General features: G+C 39.9%; 1 protein-coding gene across 1 annotated transcript in view; it reads left to right on the plus strand.

The window, feature by feature from the left end:
* The window catches only part of GRIA3 (glutamate ionotropic receptor AMPA type subunit 3), a 144,790-nt gene that overhangs the window by 43,403 nt on the left and 75,277 nt on the right, over nucleotides 1-26,110 (plus strand). The window contains exon 4 of the mRNA XM_030448850.1: nucleotides 18,000-18,187. Within this exon, the coding sequence (XP_030304710.1) occupies nucleotides 18,000-18,187 (188 nt within the window). The remainder of the gene's footprint in view (nucleotides 1-17,999; nucleotides 18,188-26,110) is intronic.

The raw sequence follows: 26,110 nt of genomic DNA on the forward strand, positions 1-26,110 counted from the left end.
ACAGCTGTCAGTGCCAGATCTGGGGATGCTTGGTGAGCTCTGAGCATCCCAGTGCACTCTGACATGATGGAACAGCAGCAGTCTGGGATAACAGATCCCAAGCAGGGGTTGTTAAGTTTTCTTAGGAGCTCCTGAAGTGTTGTTTGCTTTAGGGATATTTTTGTCAGTGCTGATGATAATAATAAGCAGTGAATGGCCAGGGCTTTGCACGCACCAGATGTAAGAGGACTACTGTTATTTGCATGAAGTGCTAATATTTTTCCAGCATTTATTATTTATGGTTTTTCTAGCATTTCTGCCACTTATGAAGTTATGAGCTCTTTTTCCATTCTCAGTTCACGTTCAGGAAAGCAGTGATTCATTTCTGATAACTCAGATTTTGATAATCTGCCCAACAATACTTGAGAATGGATTTGAAAAGGAGCACAGCCACTCTGTACACTGCATTTGCTCAGTTGTGGCAATTTTTTAATCAGCACTTAAGTGTTGTGAGCATTTAACTGAGGCTTCTCTTCCCTTTGTAAGGCAAAAGCCCCTTCTGGTTATTCCAGTTTAACCTAATGAAATGGCCACTGGTCACTGAAAAGCCTTTTTGTTCCTCTCACACTCTTCTGCTGGCATGGAGAACCAAACAGTCTCAAAGACTGTGGCTCCAAGCTCTGGTCTAAAGCTCTCTAGATCTTGGAGTGAGAAGACTTTTCCAAGAAGAAAATGCATGATAGTGGTCACTAATGGTTTTCTTAGGGGACTCAGAATACTTTAAACACTCCAAAGCCACCAGAAAAATACAGAAAAGAATGCAGACACTTTCAGATGTCCTTTTTAGCAAAGTGTTTCATGCTGATCACTCCAGGGGCTCAGTACTGTCATTTTTGTAGCAAAGGCTATGTATGCCCTTATAAATTTGTACTGTGATCCCTTTTATGATATAAAAATAATTATCTAGTCTCAGAATTATCATCAAAAAACATTTATTAAAACTCTTGGGGGCCTTCATTTCATACACATCATAAGTGGTGTAATTAATACCCAGGTATAGGTGGTTCTGACGGGTGAATACACCAAATAAACTATAACTATACAGTTATGATATAAACAATATATTTCCTCTATTGAACATAATTTGCAGTTGCAGTTATGGCCTGCTGAGCCATCTAAAATATAGGAAAAGATCCATAATTGTCACTTAACTTTATGAAATGTCAAAGTCATAAACTGCATCGACTACATCGACCTCGATGTGCATTAATTCATGAAGAATTTAATTTGATGAGTTTCAGTCAGAGCTGCAGCATAAAATCCTTTCAGTGCAGTTTAATTATTTCACCAACATTACATATACATAAAACCAGCATAGTCTGGACTGGATTGTGCCATAATCTGCTCCTAAGACTGAAGATATTGTAAATCTGTTTCTAGATCAGAGAGTGTTATTTGCTGCAATCTTCCTGGCTTGAAAAAAGAGGAAATTGTTATTAGAGGAGCAAATATGAGGTCTCAGTTTGTGAAGTGTATCTTATCTTTTATCCTTCAAGGGGTGGGAAAAAGAGAAAACAAGGGAAATTAAAAATACAGAGGGCAGTCTTCTGGCATTGTTTGCTTCAGCAGGAGCAAACCAGTGTCAGTAATTGTTCTGTAGACAGAATTGCCTATTGCTTAGTAGTACCAACATTATTGATCAGTTGTTTCTGTCCATGAAGTGACAGTGATAACCTCAAATTAGGACATTTTTATTAAAGAAATAAAATAATATCTTGCCTGGCTGTAGACAAATGATGAGTTACATGAACACATAATTGCCAGAACGTTGGTTTTTTTTAGACATTTCTTGAAAGTAAAGCCCCAAACCCTCCTGTTTGGTTTCTCTGACATTTCTTTTGCAGTTCTCTCCCTCCCTCACCTAATGGACAAGCCACCCTATTTTTAATGACATTGTAATGGGTGCTACAAAGAGGTGGGAAGGGAGATCTGAGCTTCTGGTTGAAAGGAGAGGTATATGATGGGGTGCACAGAAGGATGCATAAGTTATTGCAGCCTCAAGGCAGCAGTAATTTATGCACTGACAGTTTGAGTTTCATGCTGTGCTATTTTAAAAAAGCCTTACAAACTAACTGCCTGGGTTACATTAGTGTGTGTGTTGGGTTTTGAGATATTCCACATTGTGGAGACAGTTTGAACAAAAACGTTTGAAACGTTAATCACAGTGTGGCAATTGTCCTGTTTCTGTAAGAAAAAAAAATCTAGTAAAAAAGAAAAAAAAAAAGGTTATTTTCAGCTTTTAGCATGAATGTGCATGCCATGAAGGACTTTTCAGGTTTGTTTTATTGCTTATTTGTCTGTTTTTCAGATGTGTTGATGAAATTGAGACTTGGGGCTTTAGCTGACGTATGTATACACTGTATTAGTGTAGTTATTATTGGAGTTGTCCTCTCTGGAACCATTTTACTAAACTTCTCAAAGAAAGCAAAATGGATGTGAATGGCATAAATTTAAATAATGACCACTTTGGGTTCTATTTTTTCCTTATGCTGCAAATCTGGGAAGCCTTAACTAAACCCAGCATCCATAATGTGTACAACCAAAGAAACCCTTTTGATATGAACCATATAATAATATTTTTGCATTAAAGCACCATTTCCTTACAAGGAAGCATTCAGTCATTCCCATTTGTTTAACACTTATTGTGAAACTACACATTTAGAAGCATAAGAACAGAAGATTTAAAAGTTAAAAGTGTACAGAACTAAACTGAGTTTTCATCAGTAATGATATATGTGAAGCCAAACATACTAAGTGCAAGCAGCAGTAGACCATAATTATTTAGATTTAATTTAAGTGATATCTTCTTTAACTGTCCACAATAGCCCATATAAACACATCATTGGCCACCTTACAGTGAATTTTAGGTGCCAGCTGCATCCTCAGAACACTTTCTTGGGGCTGCTATGAAGCTTACATATGGGAAGACAGTGAGAACAGTGATGTTATTTGTTCTTAAGTGCTATTGATTTTGCATAGATCCAGTCTTGGTTTATGGGATATTAATTTGCCTTTTTCCGTAGTTTTGTGACTTCAGTGACCACCTTCTGACTGTACAGCTGGATTTTATCAAAATTTTTTTCACATTAAAACGTTTGCCACAGGGAACTGGGACTGCTACCAAGGCAGCCAAATTGATTCAGTGGTGTAAAAATCAGAATATGCCTCAGACTATAGCAAAAGTCACTCCTTGCATTTCTTTGAAGTGATGCAGTGCAGATTTGCTCAGGTAAAAATTTGATCTTCTGTGTTGAAAAATAATTTCTTGATAGGTGCATTTGAAACAACAAAAAGGTGACACAGAGATAAAGACTTGCACAAAGTCAGGATCATAAAAGACAATGAAAATTTCTCCTATATTTTGATATTCCAATGTGTTCTTTTTTTTTTTTTCCAAATCCTAGAGAGGTAATTAGTAGGACTTCCCATGAATAATGGATGATATTTAAAATGTTTGCTGAAGAACAGTGAGTTTGTTGTATCAATAATGAGCAGGATTATTATGGGCTACTTTGTAATGTTTCAATTTATGGTTATGGTTGTGGTTTATACCACTCTTGAGGTCAGCTGATAGAAATATATTTGATTGCTGTATTTAACCATTACTGAAGAGGAGCCAGGACCACATTTTTTGCTTTCTGTTTCTAGCTGCATCTATGATGGAGGTCCTGAGGACTCCTTCAAACAAGTGATGCCTATTATTACACTAGAATGAAAGGAAACCAAGAGGCTTCAGTGGACATTTTGCTAGAAAATTGAGAATTAGCTTCAGTTTTATTACTTGAGGTATATTTATATGAGTTACAGTATGAAGAATAGCAGCCTCAGTTGTCATACAGGGACCAGAGCCTAAAAGCAATAAAACCAGAAATTGCTGTGTCACAAGGGAAAGTGGTTTTCCATAAACTAATAAAAGTGATGTTCTAATGATTTCTGTGTGATCCTTCAGGGATTTTTAGGGACATATTTGATAAAGAAAAGCTGAAATCTGCTTTATTTCCCTAGTCTTAGTCTTTTTTAATGATTGTCTTTTACAGAATATTCCTTGGTGAAGTACTTTCTCCACAAGTTATTATTCAGTCTTTCCTCATTGCCTTTACAGGGCTTTCTACTTGATGCTGGGAAAATGTAGCACTAGGTTCTTCCTCAGAAGTAACAAATATATATTTTCTCTCCCTCCTGATAGAATTAAATCTTAGGAAGAAAAATCTGTTCACATTTTCTAAGTAGAACCTGAGATGGAGAGGGAGATGTTGAGTGAAAGAGAAATGACAAAATTTGGTTTGGACCAAGCTGAAAACTGTTAGTTTAGCTGAAAACCAGAACAAAATAGAAGTGTTCCATGTTATTTCAAGACTAACCTTTAGCTTAATCTTTTCTTCAGATTTTAAAAGTAAAATTCATTAACTTTCATTCTGAAAGAGATTTTCATTCAATTTTTTCAGCAGGTTATAAATTCAGCTTGGCCTCAATTAACTTGTAGCTGTGGTCTCCTCCTCTCCTAAAACTCTTTTCTTCCAGTAAATGTAAAGTTAATTGAACAAAAAATTCACCAGCTCTGTTACTGAATTAATGGGGCTGTAATAGCAAAGAGGACACTTCCCTAAGTGGTAAGGGAAGTTATAGGCCCACCTGTGGCTCATGCAGGGCATCCAAGAACATTTTAATTTCTTTTAAGAATAGCCAGTAGCCAGACTTTACAGAGGAAACACCAGCCAGCAACAAACAGGCTGCTTTTTTACCAAAAATAAGTTTTATTTTAGCAATCTTCAGTTAAATATTGTATTATATTATCCTGTACAAGGATATTGTTTCACTAAGACTAGAATTATATGGATACCTGCCTTCATTTGTTATCTTCTAATTATTGCATTATTTACTATCTTTTTAAATAATAAATCACAGTTAAGACACTGTAAACTTATTCTAAATGTGTTCCTCTGTTTAATTTGGCCAAAAGCAAATGTTTAGGGATTATTTTAAGTCACTAATTTACAGAATTATTCTCCTTCTGCTTGACATAAAATTATTTGGCATTTTTATAGATATTTATAAACAAGTCATAAAAATTAAACATCATTAACACATTTTGCTAAGTATAACAGGATATCATTTAAACAGTGGAGGTGCAGAACAAACTTTTTCATGTTTATTTTCTGCTCAGCATGGTCTCATCCCTGTGACTTTTGCCTGCTGTCCTGTAGTGCTGATCATGCATTATCTTTGCAGACTTCTTAACCTTATGCAAGTTTGCAAATTTACCCTTTCTCTGCTCTTTGGCCATTAGAATATTAACCAGTTTAAGAGATCTGAGTTACTTGTGATGGGCTGTAAGAACTACAATCCCCATTTCTTGTACAGACAGGAGTTTCCACTTTGGGAAGTGGAAGTCCTGGAGGCTGGAGACATCCATCAGAGGAAGCTGGTACCAGGACCATGGGCTCAGCCCTCTGATTCCCAGCCAAAATGCTTGATTTTTAATCTGTCCTCATCTCTAGGTGATAGAGGGGAATCTCTGGGGGAAATAAATGAGGAAAAGCCATGAAGTGTTGAGCAGAAGAGACAGCAGTGCTGTTCCTAAAAGACAGGAATGAAGACACCAGGGTTTTCCTTACAGGGAGGGACAAAAGGACTCTCCAAAGAATACAGGCAGAGCTGCGTGGTGTAGAGACAAAAGTTCTGCTTCATAAAAAAAAAAAAAGTTCTGCTCAATAAAAAGTAAAAGAGTGAGGTGATGGGGCTTGCTCCAAATAACGAGCAAGAAAATCTGTGACTGGGAGCTGTTAAGTGGAGCAGTGGTGGTGAAGGGTCTGGAGAAGAAGTCCAGTGAGGAGAGGCTGAGGGAATTGGGAATTTTAGTTTGGAGAAGAGAAGGCTGAAGGGAGACCTCATGGCTCTCTACAACTACCTGAAAGGAGGTTGTAGGGAACTGGTTGCTGGCCTCTTCTCCCAAGTCATTAAGGAGGAAGAATTTCTTTACTGAGAGAGTGGCTGGCACTGGAGGATGGTGGAGTCACCATCCCTAGAGATATTTAAAAAGCATAATATAGATGAGACACTTCAGGACGTGGTCTAGTGGGCATGATGATATAGGTATTTTATTTTTTATATTTTTATAAATATTATTTATATTTATATTTAAAGCACCTATCACCATATCTATAAACATCCTTTGGAACCACTCTGGCAGTGTTCTGGGGCAGGTGGGAGGTGGATGTTGACAGTTGGACCTGGTGATCTTGGAGGTCTTTTCTAACCATGACAATTCTGTGATTCTGTGAATGTGATTCTTGACCTTTGCCAGGCACACTCATAATAATCCAGTATTTAAAGAATATGCTTTTTTAATGTTTGCTTTGAAGAAAGATGTTGGCTTGATATTGCACTGCAGGGGGAGGGTTAGTTAGTATTAAATACAGTCAGAGGGGACCAGCTCCCTGGAGGAAGCACAGGCATTATATTTTGAGCCTAGAGCATCTGTACATTAATAATTAGTAAGGTTAGATGGAAAATTTTTATTGAAGCCAACTCCAGTTGCTCACAGGTGCAACTGACCTGGTTTTCCCTTGTTTTTTATACCTGCACGGAGATAATTTCAGTGGCAAAAAGTGTTAAAAGAAGGCAATCTTATTTAGTTTACTTGGGGGCAAAAATGAAATTAAACACAATTACTGCTCTACCAGTGGTGGAATGAGAACCCTTTGTTTTAAGGTATTGATTTGCACAAGGCACTGGGACTCTTCCACCTTATATACTGGAGACTTCCCTTGTTCTTTGAGATCTTTTTTTGCCTGAATGACTACAGGGATGAGAAACTGAGTGATCAGAGCTATCAGTGCTTGCACTTCCAGCCCTGTGTACCTCTCACTGTGTATTTTCTCCTCCAGGTTAGCTAATACTCAACTTTTTGCATATTTTATCACTTTAGTTTGCCAACTGTGCAATCAGATTTGTGAGGCTTTGGAGTCATGGAAGAGTAGTCATGCATCAGGATAATATAACAAATGGAATAGAAGATTTCTTTTCTTTCGTTGAATATTGGATTGAATATTCAAATAGCATATAAACATTTTAAATAATACTGAACACTTGGCTGTGTAATGGTGCAAAGCCCAACATAATTATTGGAATACTGAGGCTGACTGGTCCCAAGGAAGTGTTTGTTACAGCTTCCCAATTTTACAAAACAACTCTGCTAAAACATTAAGAGCAATTTAGTTTGAAAACAGGGAGGTTACAGTTTAGATGCAATCCCTTCTTTTTTCTCATACTCATCCACTCTGCAGTCTTGTAGGGCAAATTTCTAGCACCCTTTTCTTCTTGAAACTAATACTTGACAGTCTGTACATCCCATTTAGTCAGGGAGTCCTTATCTGGGCACCTGTTGAACGTGCTGCAATGAAATAACTAATTAACATTGTATTCTGCAGAGAATTCTGTGCCACTTTCTAAGCAGGCCACAGAGTGCATATTCTGAGAAATGCACATCCTATTTTTGTAAGTGATTTCCAAAGGCACACAGGACAGATCTAAATAGAGGAAGTATTTAGGGTTTTAACATACCCTGACACATTGTGAAGAGCACCTCAATGAGATAGGAGCCTGGCTGCCATTTAAATCAGTGGAGTGCATGTCCCCCACCTGCTGAGATTCTTCAGCATCTGCATCTTAATTGCCTCTGAAAACCTGGTCCTATCATCCTACCCAAGTCACTTTTCAAAATGAAAGACACATCTCTGTGAAAATTTCCCCTACACCATGAAGTGAGCCTGTTTCTGAGAGGCAAAAGTAATAAGTTTCAAATTCTCCAGTTATTGCCATTTCTGGCTCATTTAACAGATCTTTACCATGTGCAGATGCAAGAACAAGGTTTTTGAGTTGTTTTGGGTTTTTTTAATGTTTATTGATCTTATAAAACTGAGAAACATAGTTTTACATGTTCAATGATTTTGCTTTATAGTCAAGTGGTGTACAGTGAAGTAGCAGCTATTAAAGGTCTGGTGGTCATTAGTTTTTGAAGGATGTGTAAGCTTTTATTGCTATTATTCCATTCTCATGGTGGTCCAGCAGTGTAGACTTCCATTATGCTAATTTGGGGACATTGAAGCCCATCATACTGGTATTTCTATATTCATCAGTTATCAGAGCAGTAAATCAGATGAACTCTGCCCATGCCCGGTCATATTACCCGTTTTCTTTTTGATCAGAATTGCATTAAGCTTTTCATTGCAAATTCCATTTGAAACTGACTTGGATGCTCTAGAAAAGATGGGTTGGATGCTCTTGGATGCAAGAATGCTCTCCCTCTCCTTCCTTTCCCAGCTGAGTACACTGACACTTGGAGAAGTGAAACCAGAGCTAAATTTTTAATCACATCCCTTTCTCTACTTAAGAAATGTATGTGCTGAAATGTTCACACGTTTCTATATAATCCAGACTAATATTTAATGTGAGCTGCCTTCTGAGCTAAAAGATGAGCAGTACATTCATTAACTGATCATTAAACCTCTTGGTGTTTTCACCCATCTAAGGTTATTGCCTACAATCCCTGTATTCAGAAGTTGCAAAATACAAAGCAGCAGCCAAAAAAATAATATTCTGTGTGTTAGCAGAGAAGGGATAGCTAATGCTAAAGTTCTTAATGACTTTTGATACAACAAAAGAGATACCTAACACTCAAAGGGGATTATGAAGTTGAATCCTAAAAGCAAGGCATTGCTTCCCCTTTACTCTTTCTCTTCTATAACAGGTGAAGGCCCAGGGATTTCCTCACCATCAATGAGTAGTTTTTACTCTGCAGGTTACTTGAGGCTGTTGTATGTCAGTGCTCTGCAAAATAAGCCAGGTCCTTTTTCATCCCCAGAACACCATGGTGCAAGAAGAAATGGTGTTGGGTCACTAAGACAGAGCCCTGAACCACTGCATCCTCATCCTGGAGGAAATGGTTTGAAAGGGAACTTGTTACCCCCCCAGCTTCAGATGTTGTCTCTTGATGCCATGCTAATTCTTTGCTAACTTTGTAAACTCTCATTCTGTGGCCTTACTACAGGAAGAATCAGTATAAAGCAAGTTAGATGAAATATTCTTTGCTCTGATCAATGCAGTGGAACTACACTTGTATGGCCAAGCCCAGCTGGGACCAAATCTGCATTGCCAAGTGGTCTAGGAGATACATAAACCTGTTTCAAATTAATAAGAGACCTTGTCATTGATGAATATATCATTGTTCTGAAGAGAAATGCTTGTACTGAAAGCACATAGGTAACAGTGCTGTATAAAAGCCATTGGCAAATAAAAGGTGGAAAATAACCAAGTGACTAAAAAGCAGCACACATGCAGACTGTGTGTGTGGATCCATAAATTATCATGTATATTATCATAAAAACTCATTTAAATTTCAGACTATTTTTTAAATCAGTGCTCACTCTTTGATTGCTTTTTTTTTTTTTTTTTTGTGTTCAGAATAAATAAAAGGAAATTAACTTATGGGTTGAGACATGAGACACATTGCAGCTGCAAGGGCAATTAAAATGCTGGATACCAAAGGGTAAGATGTTGATGAAGAGAGACTTTGAAAGGCTGATAGCATCTGCTAATGAAAATTCTCAGAGGCAAAAGATGTGTTTGCTCAGGTAGTTTGAGAAACAGAAAGTGTAGATAAAGGTTAGGGAGAGGAATAAATATTTTTCTAACATGATTGACTGAAGGTCAGATAGAAAGACTAATATTACTGTGTTTGAGGACAATTCAGCTAGCATAAATTTTTTCCAAGACATTTATCTGAGAGGAATTCATGAGGTTTTTTTGTAATGAATATGTATTTCAATTCAGAGGCTGATTACCATAATCTCCTGTGATTGTTTCTTCAAAGGAGTAATATTTTTCATTTTTTAGACTCAGCAGTTCCAGACATGTTTTTAAGAGAAGGCAGTCAGCAATCCTGTTGTGTGCTCATGCTAAAAACCCTGTGCACATCATGGCCAAAAGTTAACCTGCATTATCACTAATTTTAAGTTTGCAGCATACACTGAAATTGTGTTTCAGCTCTTTAGATAAGTGCAGTGATATAGGAAGCCAAGTTTTAGCTGTTTTCAAAATCCTCTGCTGTTGATAAGTGGATAAGTTTCCTTTTCACAGGACATTTATTGCCTCTGACAGAATAAATGCACTGCTATTCTCTTTATTTAAGCTAAAAAAAGAATTCATTTTTCTTTCCTTTCTCAGATAATAATTCCACACAATGCTTTCCTTTTTTAACTCTGTATCACAATTGGGCAACTTTACCTGAAATAATAAATAATGCTTTCCATCAGGATCCCAGTTCACTGGGGGCTAGATAGCTATTTAATTTAGTCTAGCAGATAAGATATGAGGAAAATGTATCCATCCATATGAAAAAAACATATGGATGGTTTTGACTATAGCATTTCAGTGGCTGGTGTGTTAGTAGGCAGTATAAGGTTCTTTAAAATTACATGTTCAATGAGGCTACACTTGGAAATAAATATAAATCTAGATATGAATCAGGAGAACCTCAGTTTGAAAATTGTCTCCATCACCAATTCTTTGTATCAGATAGGCCAAATCATTTTTTTAATTCTATGTCATCTTTATGACTTGCCAGTTTCCTATGGGAATTGTCACCATGAATATGTTCATCTGCAGTGCTTTGAGAATTATTTAGCATTTTTTATGTTTTGTATGAATTTTCTAAAAACTGAGTGATGTCAAAGCATTTCATGGGAATGCACTGCTTTGTGGTAGGTGTAGACCACTCCATGGGAGGTAGAGGCACAGGTAGGAGCTCTTCAGAAACAATAAAATTTGGTTAAAATGTGTCATTAGGGCAGAGCTACATCAGGAGCTTTGCAGGCTCATTGAGGAGTAGAAGGAAATTCATGTATCTCTGTCACTGCCAGTGGCAAGGGCAATGTTAGTGCTTTGTACAGAGCTTTTTTTTCTGAAATAGAAGGCAGTGTTCATAGCACCAGGCACAACTCAAGCCTTGAGGAAGGTATTTCACCAGCTTGGCTTATCCCAGAGAAGCAGCTCACTGGTGTGTTGTTTATCAGCTGGCTTTTCATTTTCTGCTTTTCTCCAAGTCATACAATAGGCCAAAGACATCTCCTCAAAATCAGTGTTGTTAACAAAAGATGAGTTGAATTCACCACATCCTGCCCACGCTCTGATTTTAGGGTTTTTTGTAAGCTTTCCTTTTGAGAAGTGGCTTCACATGGAGTGTCTGCTGCAGTTGTTCTGCAGACAATTTAGGTTTTCTTCCCCAGCTTGATAATTGCTAACTCTGGGATTCTTAATTAGACTCTTTTGCTGAGATAAATAGGTAAACACAATTAGATATGTATTTTTAACATGCCGTAATTAGCCTCATCAGTTGAGTGCCAGTAAAGACATGGGATTTTTGTTTTCTTTTAGTTTCTCAATTGCAGGTAAAAGTTGTGAGTGATACCTGCATGATGATGCCTACAGGATGCACAACTCCCTGCCTGTATTTTCTTCCACTGATTTCCATGCACATTGCACCTACAGAAAAATGATATGGCATCTCTTTCTCTTGACTTAAAGAGATCTTAAGAGCCTGTTATCCAAAAGTGAATTAAATTAAGGGCAAACATCCAATTTAGGCATCCCAGAGGATTGTGGCTGAGATGTTTTGTGTCCATGGTGGCTTAATCTCATCTCTTCAGTAACCAGTGCACAGGAATAGTGAAAAAAACATCTTTAAGGGTCTGAAAGAAGTGGTTGGTGATATCTGTGTATCTTTGTTTCTTCATTTGGACCCAACTCTGTTTTGATTGTGTCACTCAAATGCTTTTCAGCTGAAGCAGCAGAACTTGGGGTGGACCCATTCAAGCTCTGCCATACCAGAGGCAGTGAGGCTGAAAAACAGTGTGGTTGTGGGATGGAAGGGATTAAAGGGGAACAGAAGGGAAGGAAGCCACTGCAGAAGGCTGCAGCTAGGCAAGGCTGATGTTGTCCTGAATTTATGACATTTTCCTCCCCATTCCAGTAGGGTGCAGTACTGTACCCAGCAAATGGTTTCTTTTGGATTTGCTAATGTCACTAGGAGAGTGTCCTTGCTGAAAAATTCAGGGCACTCAGGGAAATGAGTGCTGGCCAGGAATATTACTGGAATTGAACTCCCTAGATTGCAGCCCAGGGTAAGTGTGACAGTGCTGCTTCTACTGCAGAGTTTCAGATTTTCAGCTCTGCTCGATGGAGTCAAAACCCTGGCTTCAGTGTAGAGCTTGGCTCTCTGTACTCTACAACTTGAATTAATTTTTATTCTTCAGCTCTCCTAAAGCTTATAAGTTAATTATTTTAAATTCTAATGTAGCTTTACCATTATTCCTTTTGCATTTAATTTTTTTTCCTAAAAGAAGAGTGCTGCACTATGCCTAGACCCACGTCTCCCAGATCTCAGCATTCTGCCCTCACCATCACCTCTGTCAGCTTGCTGATAGCATCACTATCAAGAGTTTCTAGCACAAAGTACTCAGAGGACACCCTACAGCCCATGCCCGCTGAACAACACAATGCTCTTCACCTTCTATCACTTCTTAGAATACATTTTTCCTTTTTCTGCTTTTTTGTGCTATTTCCTCTGCCTTCTCATAACCATTATGTACCTATTCCATTTTCCTCAAGCAGACCACACTCTGGTTCTAAATCGTCCCCATCTCATCTGTTTTTTGTTACCCAGAAAAAATAATCACTCAGCTATTATCCCTTATTTAAATAAATATTTGCATAGCAAAGCTAAAATTAGAGCACAGCTCTTTCAGTAAACTTTGGATCACACTGTTGTGTTGAAGTCTATGTATCTGCCTTACACCAGGAGACTTCTCTGTATCATTGTGAAAGTCATATGCAAAAGTCCCTCATGGAGGTGACAGCATTGCTCACAGCATCTTTATGTCTGCCCTTGCTTCTTGTACCCTTTGGTCCCTGCCTGCATTGCTCTCATTTTACACTGGCACAGCTTTTTTTCAAAAACAACGAAGTTGCACTGACTTAAAACTTGAGTAAAAGGAGGGGGGGTGAGCTAGATGCAGGATTTTTTGGAAAGAACAGAGCAAGGTGAAACACATTCTGATGGAGCCATTTGGGAAAAAAAAAAAATTAAAAACCAACCAAAAAATCAACAATGAAAAACCACCCAAAACTCTTGCATTCAGCAGATCTGAATTGCAGCATGTTTACCTGTATCCCACTCCAAGGAAATGCAGACCAGATGATTCCTGTAAATTCTTTTTCAGAACCAGGCAAGTTCCGAGTTCCCACTCACACAACCACAGAACCAAGCTGATGTATCTCTTTGTGTAGTTTTTTCTGTTCATGAATGACATATTTCAAGAATGTAATATATGTCCAGGGGAAGCTAGAGGTTTAATGAACAGGAAAAGCAGAAGGAAAAAATGTTAGAGTGTGTTTGCTTCTTGATCTAGAAAGTTATTTCTATTAAAGCAGGAGTGTGTAACACTTTACAGGCTGGTTACCAGGTGGAAGTGATCATGTCAAATCCAGGTAGAATGCAGTTATCCTACTTTTATTTAATAATTTGAACTTACGTGCATTAGACTGAAGGAGGGCTCCAGCATAGTAATCTGTTGCATCTCTTACTGATTCCCAATTTAGTAGCTTGTTCCTTTTCTTCTTCCCTGACTACAAAGTTGTTCAGCAGATCAGGGCTATGCCTGACTGACAAGTTTGGATTTTGAATGATGGGGAGTATTTTGGGCTGGGGAGTTGTTTTCTACTCACACCTAAAATGTTGCTATATTTGCTTGTAAATTAGTGCTAGGCTCAGTGCCAGACACACAGAATATCCAAGTATATCTCAACTTAAAGACCCTGGCAAGCTGGCATCATCAAATTTGTATTTGTTCTGGGGAAGCCTTTGCCTTGATGGCTTCTCCTTTCTGGTGAGTTCCTTGTGCCCTTGTCACACACAACATCCCACTTAAATCCCTGAAGTTCACTCCCAGGCCAGAGTCTTGGTTTGTCACATCATATCCCAAACATAGAGTACAAAACCCAAGTGTTCAGATCAGATCAGAGCTGATGTTCATTCAGCTGAAACAAACATGCTGCAAGCCAGGGAAATACACCCCTCAAAGATCCTTGGTGCTCAAAAAGGCAAAAAAGAAGAGGGACTGCAAGGAAGAGGTCTTCCATTTCTAACAGGAAGCTAAGTAAGGTCCAAGGAACATCAGGAACAGTCAGGAAAGAGTAATTTACATAAGTGGGTCATTTTTTGTGTAAGCTTTGATGCCAGCTGGGAGGGTTCCTGTGATGATACAGATGTTATTTAAACAAGTTTAATGATATAATGCACAGAATTTCATCTGGCTGAGCAAACTGTTCAGGTGAATTTTACTTCCATGGATGTGAGTGAAGTTCCATGAGCTTCCATAGATGCAAAAGAGTGAAATATCCCCTTCAGCTGTGTTAATAGTGTCAGCTGAGAGACACTTGTATCCAAAAGACTGAGATACAGACTTTGCTTCCCTGGCAGAAGTGTGAAGATAGTGGGTGAATTTGTGTCCTAGTCCAGCTGCAGGGAGGACTGCCTGGGATGTAATTCTGTCTGGGTCATTTAAAGTACAGAGCAAGCATTGCTTTAAGGGAAACTGATTGAATATTTCCCCTCTTTGCAGCCTTCAGTCAGCAAAACTTAAAGCCCTTGCTTCAGCTCACTGAGTGGGAAGCTGGGCACTTATTTGGTTGTAGTTTTATTACTGTAGTTGCTTCCATGCCTTCCATCCTGCTGCTTTGCCACATCCCAGGTATGATTAATGAAAAAGAGGTTGAAAGATCAGATTGGGATCTGAATCAGTTTTTTCTGTTGTCTTTATTTGTGTTAATGACTGGAATGAACAACCTGCGAAATTTAGTAATGGTGTTATGAACCTGTTTTGAGATTCTCTCATTCTCATCCTCTAGGATGATGTCACTTTTTCTTGTCTTACCTGATATTTTTTGGCTTTATTGATTGGAGCAGTAGAAACCAGCAGGATTATTAATGAAAGCCCTCACAGACCTGTGGTGAAATATCAGCCCTTTAGTCTTTTAGGATAGATGTGATGCAGACTATAGAGAAATGACAAAGCAGAGAGAGTTGCCAGGGCTGGCTGGTTTCCTTTGGAGTGAATGAGATGAGAGGCACTGAGGAGAGCTCAGCAGCTCCAGGGTGCTCAGGGGTGAGCATCTCCTGTGAAGCATTCCCAGGGAATGTTTACCAGAGGGCAAGGAATGGAAAAGCTCAGTGTGCAGGGCTGGTCCCTGACCTGCATAAAACAGGGAAAATCCTTTCCCCCTTCATTACCCCTAAACTGTCCCAGCTCCCGTTGTTATGCTAAGGAGAAAGAAAAGTTCTCCTATGCAGCTAAAATGGTCTTTTTATTGAAAAAATCACGTTGCTCATGGTCAAGCTCTCTCCATGGTCAAGCACAACTGGAGCCTGAAGGTGTTTACAGAAATATCACCTCATGGGTGACAAAGTGGGGTGTAGGGAAAGGCTCTGGAGGCAACAGCCCTAGAGGGAGGTGGGAGGCTGGGACAGGGATGGTGCTTGGGAAGGGGCTGGCAAAGACAGAAGGGAGAAGACAGAAATGAACTTCTTCACACTAAGATTACTGAAATTGTATTTTCAGGCATAGGGAAAATGCTGTTGACACTCCTTGCTCTGCTCTTTGTTGAAAAGGTGACCACTGAGCAATGCAAACACAAAACCAGACAGACCCTCACTCACACAAATGTGCAATTGCACAAAATCAGAAAAAGTGCCCAGCTTGCTTGAGATATTTATGGTTTGACAAAGAGAGCTCTGACTCAAACAGTGTTAACTGGAACTGGGTGCATGGCCATCAACCAGTGGCATCTGCTCTGCAACTTGTTCACTTTTACTTATTTCCTTAAGACTATTCATAAATATTCTTTGTTATTAACAAAAAATAGAGCTATATAGTTTTTCAAAGTGTCATGGGGTTTTGTTACATGTTGAACCGTTTTGTTTGATCAAGAGTGAAAAAAATAGACTTACAGACTGTTTCCTGTTGTTTACAGCAAGCTCCAGGTTCATATTTGGACATTATATGAATGATGATCAAAGTTGTAAATATTCATTGCTTAGTAGGATCAGATTTTTTTTAAATCACGTCTTGGTTTACAAAGCATTTTTTAAATCCCCATTAGTGGCATTTATATTCCTACATCAAAACTCCTTGTTTGCAGCCAACCAAGTATCTTAGGCTTAGATCTTCCTCCTACATATAATGGAATCACAGTGCTGTCACAGAGAGTGCAGACATTTTTGTAAAATATGATGTTCAGGAAGACTGAGATCATTGTACTATACATATGTAAATGCCTCCCTTTCAATACTCTTAGGGGAAAGAAGATGCCAGAAAGAATTCCCAACCAGTGTACATATTAATTGTAACCACCTTTCATGGGATAGTAAAATAGTAAAATGCATTCATACAAAAAAAAAAAAGCATTAAGAATCCAGGAGGCTGCACAGGGAAAGGGAGGGCATTTGAGTGAGACTTAAGGAAGCCACATGGTAAATTATAATCATCTAACTGCAATCTAGAAAATCACACTCTTTCCTTGCTTGTGTCTGTAATGAAGTAATGATGCAGCTCCTCTGGCTTCAGGCAGCCTCTCCAGATTTACAGCAGCTGAGCCTGCAGCACACATTCTGTGCTATCAGTGTACCCCTGTGATGATATCTGAGCTCAGAAGAGCTATTGGTGTAATTTGAAGCAGTGAACACATTGTTCCTCTCTAGCTCAAACCCCTTTCAGTTTCAGCAGCTTAAGGGATTGGTTATCACAGGGCACAATTAATTGATTGTTGATCCCGTATTTTTATGAAGAGATTCCCAGCTTCTGCAATTGCTCTGTGGATAAGGAATCCACTGTATGATCAGATCATTGGACTGAAAATTCTGCAAATAAATTATCTAGACAGAAACACAGCTCACATGGGTGCTTCTGTACAGAGAAACTCCACTGGAAACCACTGTGTGGGCTTGAAGTAGATGAGCTCTCTCTTTAATTGGCATCTTCCCTTATTTGAAGCAGAACTATACAAAATTTTTAATTTCCTGAATCAAAACAAGTAATTAACCAGATCCCCAGCTATGTATTGTACTAAAGGGTTGCAAATCAATTTCCGATGACTCCTACATTGCATGAATTGAAGGAGTTTACCATTCCCAGTTCCATCACCTTTTTCTTGGGGACATGATTTGAGTTCTCTCTGCCTCCCAGGTGCAGCTATTCACAAGAAATTAAATGCTGTTTGCTTGTATAATTTCTTTGGTCCCTCTGTTCTGCTTCCCTCCTCTGCTGAGGATGCTCGATGAGTTGGTATTGCCTTGATTAAAGCATTGAAAGTGTGGTTAATGCTGCTAGATTCCATATTTTAAAACATTTTTTGGAATTGTAGTGAGTATCAGTAAAATATTCTCCTGTGGCTCCCATAACCAGTACAATGACTTAATTGGCATTCTTGTGCAGTGCTTGGATCTCTGCCAGTTAGTGACCCAGTGCTGCAGTCTGCACAGGCAAATTACCCCTTCTGTCCAGCTCTTCAAGCTGATGGACTTTTGCTCAAGTAATGGCTGCAGGCTCCTATTCTTGGCTGGCACGGACCCCAGCACAACCATAAACATCCCTGAGAGGATCATAATATGATATATTGGACAGATTCTGAAATGCCTCACACTAATACACTGCCAAACAATTCTGCTGAAGTCAGGGGCTTTGGCAGTGGCACAGCTGAAAGAAGAAACTGGTCCCTACACTGTGGCTTTCTCAAGTAATGAAGCACTTGCAGGCGAATTACTTACCCTGAACCCTTTGTTAGACCCTCCAAATAGTCATTATTTTTGGTTTGGTTTCCAATTGTTGCATTGTCTCTTCCTCCTACAGGATTTTCCATTCTCCAGGCGATTATGGAAGCAGCAGTACAGAACAACTGGCAAGTGACAGCCAGGTCTGTAGGAAGCATAAAGGATGTTCAGGAGTTCAGAAGAATTATAGAGGAGATGGACAGAAGGCAAGAAAAAAGATACTTAATTGACTGTGAAGTAGACAGAATCAACACCATTTTGGAACAGGTATATGCTTATCAGAAGTGGCAGATATTGCTAATGTTTCCAGAACTGTCTGTTTCTAGAAATTAATTACATATCCATTGAGATACAATGGCTGGCTACCTAGTAAATTTAAAATGTCTCACTAATGCTCATAGTTGGTGGCAACACTTACATGTAACCTTCTGGAATATGTCTCTCTGATATTTTTTTTTTTTTTCAAATGTTAATAATGAATTCTTTTTTTAAGCAGGTTAAGAACCCAAAACCTCAGCTCCCAGAGTAGCATTACTGGCATCAGGGCTGCTTGTAGGGATTGCATGACAGGTGCTGTTTGTTAAATGGACAAGAAACAAGAAATAAAAAGCCAGGGAAGAAGTTTTAAATCATGTTAAAGGAATCCCAAATGGAAATATTGCTAATGAAAAATTCAGCAGGTGGCCCAAAAGGTTCATTAGCACTTTCTGGTACACAGAGCCTTTCACTCTGCAAAGCTGGGACTGCTGACAGGTTTAAATTGTGAGTGGTTGAGTCTGAACAGCTTTACTGGGGAAGATGCATTTTGGGGTGACTTTTTTTGCTATTGCATGGCCTTCCCAGTGTTTGCTTTGTTGTCTCAGAGGAAAGGCCACTGCTCCAGCCAGCTCAGGGTGCTGTGCTTGAAGAGATGGAGCAACAGATACAGACTGCAGGGAGCAGAAGCAGGATAGGTCCCTGGGCTCACAGGAAAGCTGGAGTTGGTGTGGAACCAAACTCATGCTGCTTGTTTATTCATAAGCTTCTGTTAAGACAGAAAAAACCCTCTGATAATTGCAACTTCATAAATGTAACCTGTGGGTTTATAGTATAGAATAGATCAAAAGTAATATCTCCATTTCATGAAGCATTAGCATATCTTTTAGAAATGTTGTCTTGTAGGAAGCTGACCCCACTGCCATAAGCTCTGGGAGATGCAAAAGTTGCATTCACTGAGTTCCTGCTCAAGAAATTCAAGCTGTTCCTGTCAAGCTTTGAGGTGTATCACAGTCAGCAGGGATTGAATCACTGTAGTCACAGCCTGGTCCCTTGACTGCTGGTTACAGAGAGCAAGAGGAAGGAAAGAGTTGCTCAGGAGAGCACAGCTCAAGCCAGTGCTGCTCTGTAATTCTGACAGCTACTATGATATAATATATAGCACTGCATTTTGCATGGTATTTTTAGTCATTATGGTGAGCACTGTCTTTAGGAAATTCATACAGCAAAGTGTAAGGAACTGCTTTATTTTTTTTTTTCCTTTCATTTGCTCTTGTCCTTGCAAAAGATGCAAAATGCCATTCAGAGCTCCCTCTCTGAAAATGATGCAGGAGAGCACTCCTGAGACAAACTTAAAGAGCTCTTTGGGCACACTCGTAGCTGGGGAAGAGGCCTTTTGTTTGATCTAAGTCCATTTACAATTTTTCTCTCTTTTTCTTAAGTTGTACGAGAGGGAAAAAAAAATGAAACCATCCCAGTGGCTGAAATGAAAGCTGTAGACCAAGCAAACCAAAAAACTGGTGTACACTTTTCATCTGCAAGCATTCTGACCTCAAACTGAGTGATGTTGTGACTTTAGGGAATGTTTGATCCAGCTGCCTATCAACATGGTTCACATCTGTGTAACTCCAGATTTGCAACTGGGGCCTCCAGATTTCCCCAAGCTCTGCAGTGCACTGCACAGTAATTGCATTCTTGCCTAATTAGAGCCTTTCTATTGTCACTTTTGTATGGCACACAGCCCATCTTGGGACTCTTAAAAACTGCTTTTTCTGTATTACGTCCACTGCCCATCTTTTTAACTTTGTTTACCCAAAATTGTGACATTTCCATGAAAACTTTCTCCTAAATGATCTCAAATATTTCTAAAAGATCTTCAGTTTTTCTTGTGTTTGGATTTTAGGTCTTTTTAGCCAGTTTTAGCCAATCAGTTCAAAGCTATCAGCCAGATCCTGCAGACATTTTCATACATAAATGCCATGTCATATATGTCTCCCCATTGATATAATGTGACTGTTTCTACTTAATTTTATTGATACTCATGAGGAAAAATGTTTGAATTTGTGGTATGAAAAATATATTTAGAACTTTTTGTTAGCAAACCAGTCTAAGTAGTAAACTAAATATATCTTAGAAATACTATAGAAATACTCTAGTACTAATCACTCATTTTTAACAGCCTAAGAAGCTGATTATGCAACACTTTTTAATGAGTATTGTCCTATTTATTTTACTAGACCATTCACTTGACAAAGAATTGCCCAAGCAGATCCCAGGCTGGTGCATCTGATACTAAAAATATCTCCTGGCAACATTTTTTTTTTAATCAGATACTGTAGACTTAAGTTTCTGCTGGTAAAGTCAGTAGTGATAGAACCCAGGTTGACAGCTGAACAATTAATGGGTGTAAGTTTTCCTTCCATCTCTCTTCTTACCTTATCTTCTCATAAAGTAGTTTAAAAATCTCCCAGATGCGTGTGGGACTTATTTCCAACCACCCAGTTTGCTCCAGGGAGTGGTGAGTTGTCTTTCCATCCAGCTGTGTTTGCTGATAGCACAGCACTGAGGGGAGAGAGAAACTCTGGATCTGCATATTTCAAATCTAGCATTTTATTGCCATTTAGAAGTCAGTTTGGTGCTTTGAGTGGAGGCTGGAAAGCTCTCCCAGCTGAAGAACATCTGCACATGTTGGCTTTGAAGACCTTTTTTCTCAGGACTTTCTACCTCTTGTGGAACAGGACTGATGGAGAAACCCTGGGCTGCTACGGGCTGCCCCAGCCCAGCTGTCTTTCCATCCCTCTCCCTTTTGGCTTCCTTGGGAACACATCTTCAAAGGTCAGCCCTCCTTTCTCCCCCTGGAATGCCTTTTTCCAGAGAGGGCTTTTCCTGAGCTCCCTGGAGGGATGTGTGGCAGCTGCTGTTTCATTTTCTCAGGGGTAACAGCAGGATTTGCTGTTGAGCCCAGATTTCAGCAGTTTAAATAAGACTTAATCAAGAACAAAAGTCATGGCAGAGCACAGACTATAAACCACTAAGCAGTCTACACACGTTCTGAGTTTGCTATCAGACTTTTGGGCTCCTGGCCAGGCCATTCAGAAAGCTTGTCAGTTCTCTGCCTCAGAAACCACATATCATCTGAGTGCTTGGGTTAAATAAGAGTGACCTCTCCTGTATCAGGCTGGTCAGTCTGTACACTTCTCTTCCTTTGGTGCTTTTTTCAACTAGTTCAAACCAGGGTGTACCTCTCTTCCAAAAGTTTTGGTTTATCTAAAGGCAATTACACATCTGAGAATGTTCTTCAGAGATTTCTGGTCCTGCTGGAATGTTCTGTACCTTCCTCCAGCAATGTACAACCATGTGGGGGAGTGACCTTGTGTATGCCAAGTGCCTTTAACATCTGGCACATCTGTATGCTTCTATATCTTCAAGATCCAAAACCTGCCATATGAAGTATTTCTTTTCTCAGGGCTGGCTGGTACCCAGGAAAGGATCTCTCTCAGCTGTCTCCCCCTGGTATGTAAATGTTGATGTAGGGGAAAGAGGATGGCTCAGCTCCTGCTCTGCCTGTTTTGTGCCAGGTTTCACTCTGCAGCATATCTGGTTTCACTCCCCTTCCAAAGAATCTTGTGGTGAGCCCCATACTGTGTCCTAGAGGTGGATACTCTGCCCAAATCACCTCTGGCCCTGTCTCTTCAGCTGCAGAGTAAGGGGAAGCAGATAATTAGTTATTCCAGAAGTTGCCATCTGTTTGTTCACTTGCCCTACAGTTCTATAACCACTGAGCACATGGATCCATATCCCTCCTTCCCACAACCAAACTATATCCAACTTAATCATCCAGTGGCCTCCCAAGCATACAGATAGCAACACTTGTGTCATGCAAAATTCATAAGCTCCCCACACTTCTTATCCCTTGATGCTAAAATATTCCAGTATTCTTTCAGAGATAGATCCAGTATTTTGTTCTCATAAACAGAAGAACATTTTCTTCTGAGAACTAGCAGTAAGCTTTAGCCTGTTCAACCGTGTACTTAGAGACAAGTTTTTGAGTTAAGAAATACGTTTCTCTTATTCCCAAGATAACAAGCTGTATTTCAGAGTAGAGTGGCTTTGTGTCCATTTAGAAGAAAATCTCCTAAGGGGAAAAAAAAGGAGGAAGAAACTGTATTCAGCATCAAAATGGTGAAACTTTATAAAAGACCTGTTTATTCCAGAGACTGCATGTTTTTATCAAAAGGACACTATCTCCAAACGTTAGTCATAAGGGCTGAGCTCCCAGGCAATCTTTGTGTTGAGTGGAGGCATCTGGTGAAGCAGAAGCAATATTAGAGAGTGCAGGCCCCAAAATTTTACAATGACAGTCAGACTGTCAAAGAAGACTTGAAGTAAAGCATCTGTAGGATAAAGATGGGTACCCTGATTGGCAGAACTCTGCCCAGTGAAGCACTGGCTGTGGCTTGACCTTTGAGTCTGAAATCTTCAGAGAGTAAGAAGGTGGTCATCAGGTTCTCAGTGCAGCCATCAGTGCATCCCACAATTCTTTCACATTTGGGGTGTCAGGAGTTTAAATACAAAGCTGCAGTATTCAACATTCATTAGAAAACAAACAAACAAACAAACAGTAAGAACAAAGTGAAAAAAAACAATACTGCTTTCACGTAAGCTTCCTGCTTTATGTGTTACGTTATGAACAGGCTGGGATGCTTTTGCCTGTATTCCCTGTAGCAATTAAAAGCATAAGAACTGCCTATAAAGCCAGTGGGATGCTTGCAGGAGGAACAGAGCTGGGTAGCTTCAGCTTCTGCTTTGCTGATGAACCCCAGTGATGCTGCAGTGTGTCCTCTGGAGGTTCAGTGCTTCAGGGACCAGAGCCTCCAGGCCACCTCCTGCCCAGGGCTGGGGGCCACAGCAGTGGCATAGCCCCATCACTGTCATAGCCCCATCACAACCTCTGGGGAAGCAGAGGAGGCTCCAAGAGTGGCTCCAAGAGTGTCTGAGCTGTACAGCATTGTGTAACATCACACAGAAATTGGTACAGCTCATATTTGTAATAAACTAGCAACTTCAAATTTAGGACATTTCTTCATTAGGTGCCCATCAGTGTTGCTGAAACCTGGATCTGAAGCAGAGTGAAAGGTGACTTCTTTCCCTTCCCACCCAGGGAGTTTCAGCAGCTCACAGATCCATATGGGGAGGAATGGAAAGTTCCTTAAGGTCAGACACCCTCAGGACCACAGCTAGCAGAAGGTGTGTAAAAAAATGGGCATCTCCCAAAAGTGACAGCTCTATCTGCCTTACAGGGCTTGCTCCTGCCAGCTCTAAAACTAATCCAGGCCCAGGAGATGGGCTGCTGAAGCAGAAAGGAGTAACCAACATCTTGGGTTAATCTGCCCCCCACAGAGCACGTTTCACACCTACCTGAGGAGGTTTTATAGCTTGTAAATAGTCACTTCTCTTCTAAGCCATCATCCAAGCATCATAAAGCAAGGCAGGTTCCAACTGACAGGAATTTAACAGAGTGTTAGTCATCCAGCAGAATGACTTGGGGAATGGCACACAGAGCTTAGAAGTACTCAACAGACATTAAAGCCCAGCTTTCAATGTATCTGATCAGTAATAATAATAATTAATATAAAATGTGCAAGCTGCTGTATGTAGAAGGCATGCAGCTGCTGCTAAGCAGCTCTGGTGTCTTCTGTTAGAGGCATGTGGACCTGAAGTCACCATTAGAGGGTTTATTTTTCTGTGATAGCAATTAATCATTTTACATTTTATGATAATTAATGAGATCTAAATGCACACCCATGCATCTGCTTTTGATATGTTGCATATTTTTACCACAACATTTGCACTGGGCTTTTATGCAGTTATTGGTATATTTAGACAGCAGCCTTTGCATTGCTATTAAATGTAGAGAGCAGCAAAATACTCAGTTACACTGCTGCAAGTGTAGTCAGTCATTCTCCTGAACATTATCCTGAAGACAGATTTTAAATTGATGCCGTTTTGTGGTCACAGAGCTACTGTGTATGCTTTGAAGTTCACTTAAGAGGTAGCTGTAAAAGCAGAATTTGCCCCAGTTTCAGAGTTCAGCTTTTTTTGCAGCCTTTTGTGTGTGTGTTTGCCCTTAGAGAGCCCTCTGAGGGTCTGTGTCCACATCCTTGACAGCTCCAGTGGAGAAGTTGAGCCTGAAGCCCCCTGAGCTATCCATCCTCTGCCTCCTGCACTTGAGGAACATCAGGTGCAATGTATATGTTGGTGTTTCTCAGGCCAGACCTGGAATGTGGCGAGAGGATCTGGTCTTTCATTAGCTCTGCTGGTGTTCTTCAAAAAACAGCAGTCACAAGAAGTCTTTTAAAGATGCAGAGTACTCAAGGGAAAGGGAGAGCTGCCTGGGATTTGCTCCTGTGAGTTCCTGAGTTTTTTTGTCCCACTGTATTTGCCTGTCTCCCCATCCCTAATAGCTCTGGGAATCTTTTTCACCTCTTCTAAGCCCCTGGCTGGTTTTTCAGTCTCTCCCTCCCACATCTCCTCCAGGTTTTAAAAATCAGTGTTGTATAAAGGTTGCTTTGTTACAGTCCTAGCAGTTAATGTGGTTCTTTGTTCTTCACATAAAGGATAAACCCTTTCATCTTTGCAGACATTACCTTAATTTTTGCATCTGTCTCTCAAATAGTTTATTGCTTGAAACTCTGCTTCTAACCAAAGGCTTTCCTTAATTAGTTTCCAAGGCAACCATCTTGGCAACAATTCAGATGAACCAACTGCAGGGAGAGGAAGGAAACACACCATCAAAATGAATAGTAATAGCACAGTCCCACTGTGCAAACAGGCATTGGACATCACCAGAGGCAGGGTGACAATCCTGGTGGCTCAGAGGTTCATTAACAAGGGAAGAAGAAGTCCTAACTCAGGAAAAGAAGAAGAGCATATGTCTATTTTTTTCACATCTGAAACAGGATTAAAGGCTTTGGCATGATACAAATCTGGGGAAGGAGAACCAGGGATGTTTTCCAGGGCCCCTGATGTATCAAGGTGGTCCCAGGGACACTTTGGAGAGCACTGTGACCCTATAGATCACTTAGCAAGATTTTTGGAGTGGGGACCCCACCCCACTGTGCTTTTTCAGCCCAGATGTTGGGGATGCTGTCTATGTCACACTAGCAGCTGATAGCTCCAGCCTTACGGAGAGAAGTCCCTAAATGTGGGGTCCCTAGGTGGGATCCAGAGCTACGGTGCATTTGCTCTGGGCTGGGGATGGGTTTGGAACTGGCTACAGTATGGTTAAGTGTCATCCTGGTGCAAATCACTGTAGTAACACTCTTACAGGTGATTCCTGTCTCTTGTCTCACCTTCCTACCAGTGCTGGTGTGGCCTCTGCAGAGGAGATTTAAGCTCCCTGGAGTAGCTTGGGCTAAATTTGTGAAGGATCACGCCCTCTAAGTCATCAACTAAACTTCAAAAATAAACTCATCCCACAGTATTCAGCTGAAAAAACAGCATAACAATTTGAGAGGAAGTTAATGGTCCAATCCTTAAAGAAATGCCTGTGTTGCTAAATTAGATTTATTTGTGTCATACCATGGGTGGGCATGTGTAGGTATAGTGGCAGGTGTGCCACTGGAAGCTTGTTCTTCCAAAACATGTAATGAATAAAATTCTCAACAATACACATAGACCCTTAAAAAGTACCCTGATGATCTTGTGTCCTGGGAGAAGGCACGTAAAGAATCAGAAAGGAAAAATATTGCTATAACTTTATTACCACAAATGAATAAAACGGCCTCCCCTGCTGCCTAGACCAAGTCTAGGAAAAATAAATTAACTCTTCAGAATCTCTTTTGCTTCATGGTTTATGCACCAAGTTATATGGTGAATACTGCAGAGCACTGTTCATACTGAAGCTGAATAAACCTTTCAGACTCCTTCAAAGCA

Source organism: Calypte anna, chromosome 4 (genome assembly GCF_003957555.1).
Source record: "Calypte anna isolate BGI_N300 chromosome 4, bCalAnn1_v1.p, whole genome shotgun sequence".
Lineage (NCBI taxonomy): Eukaryota > Metazoa > Chordata > Aves > Apodiformes > Trochilidae > Calypte > Calypte anna.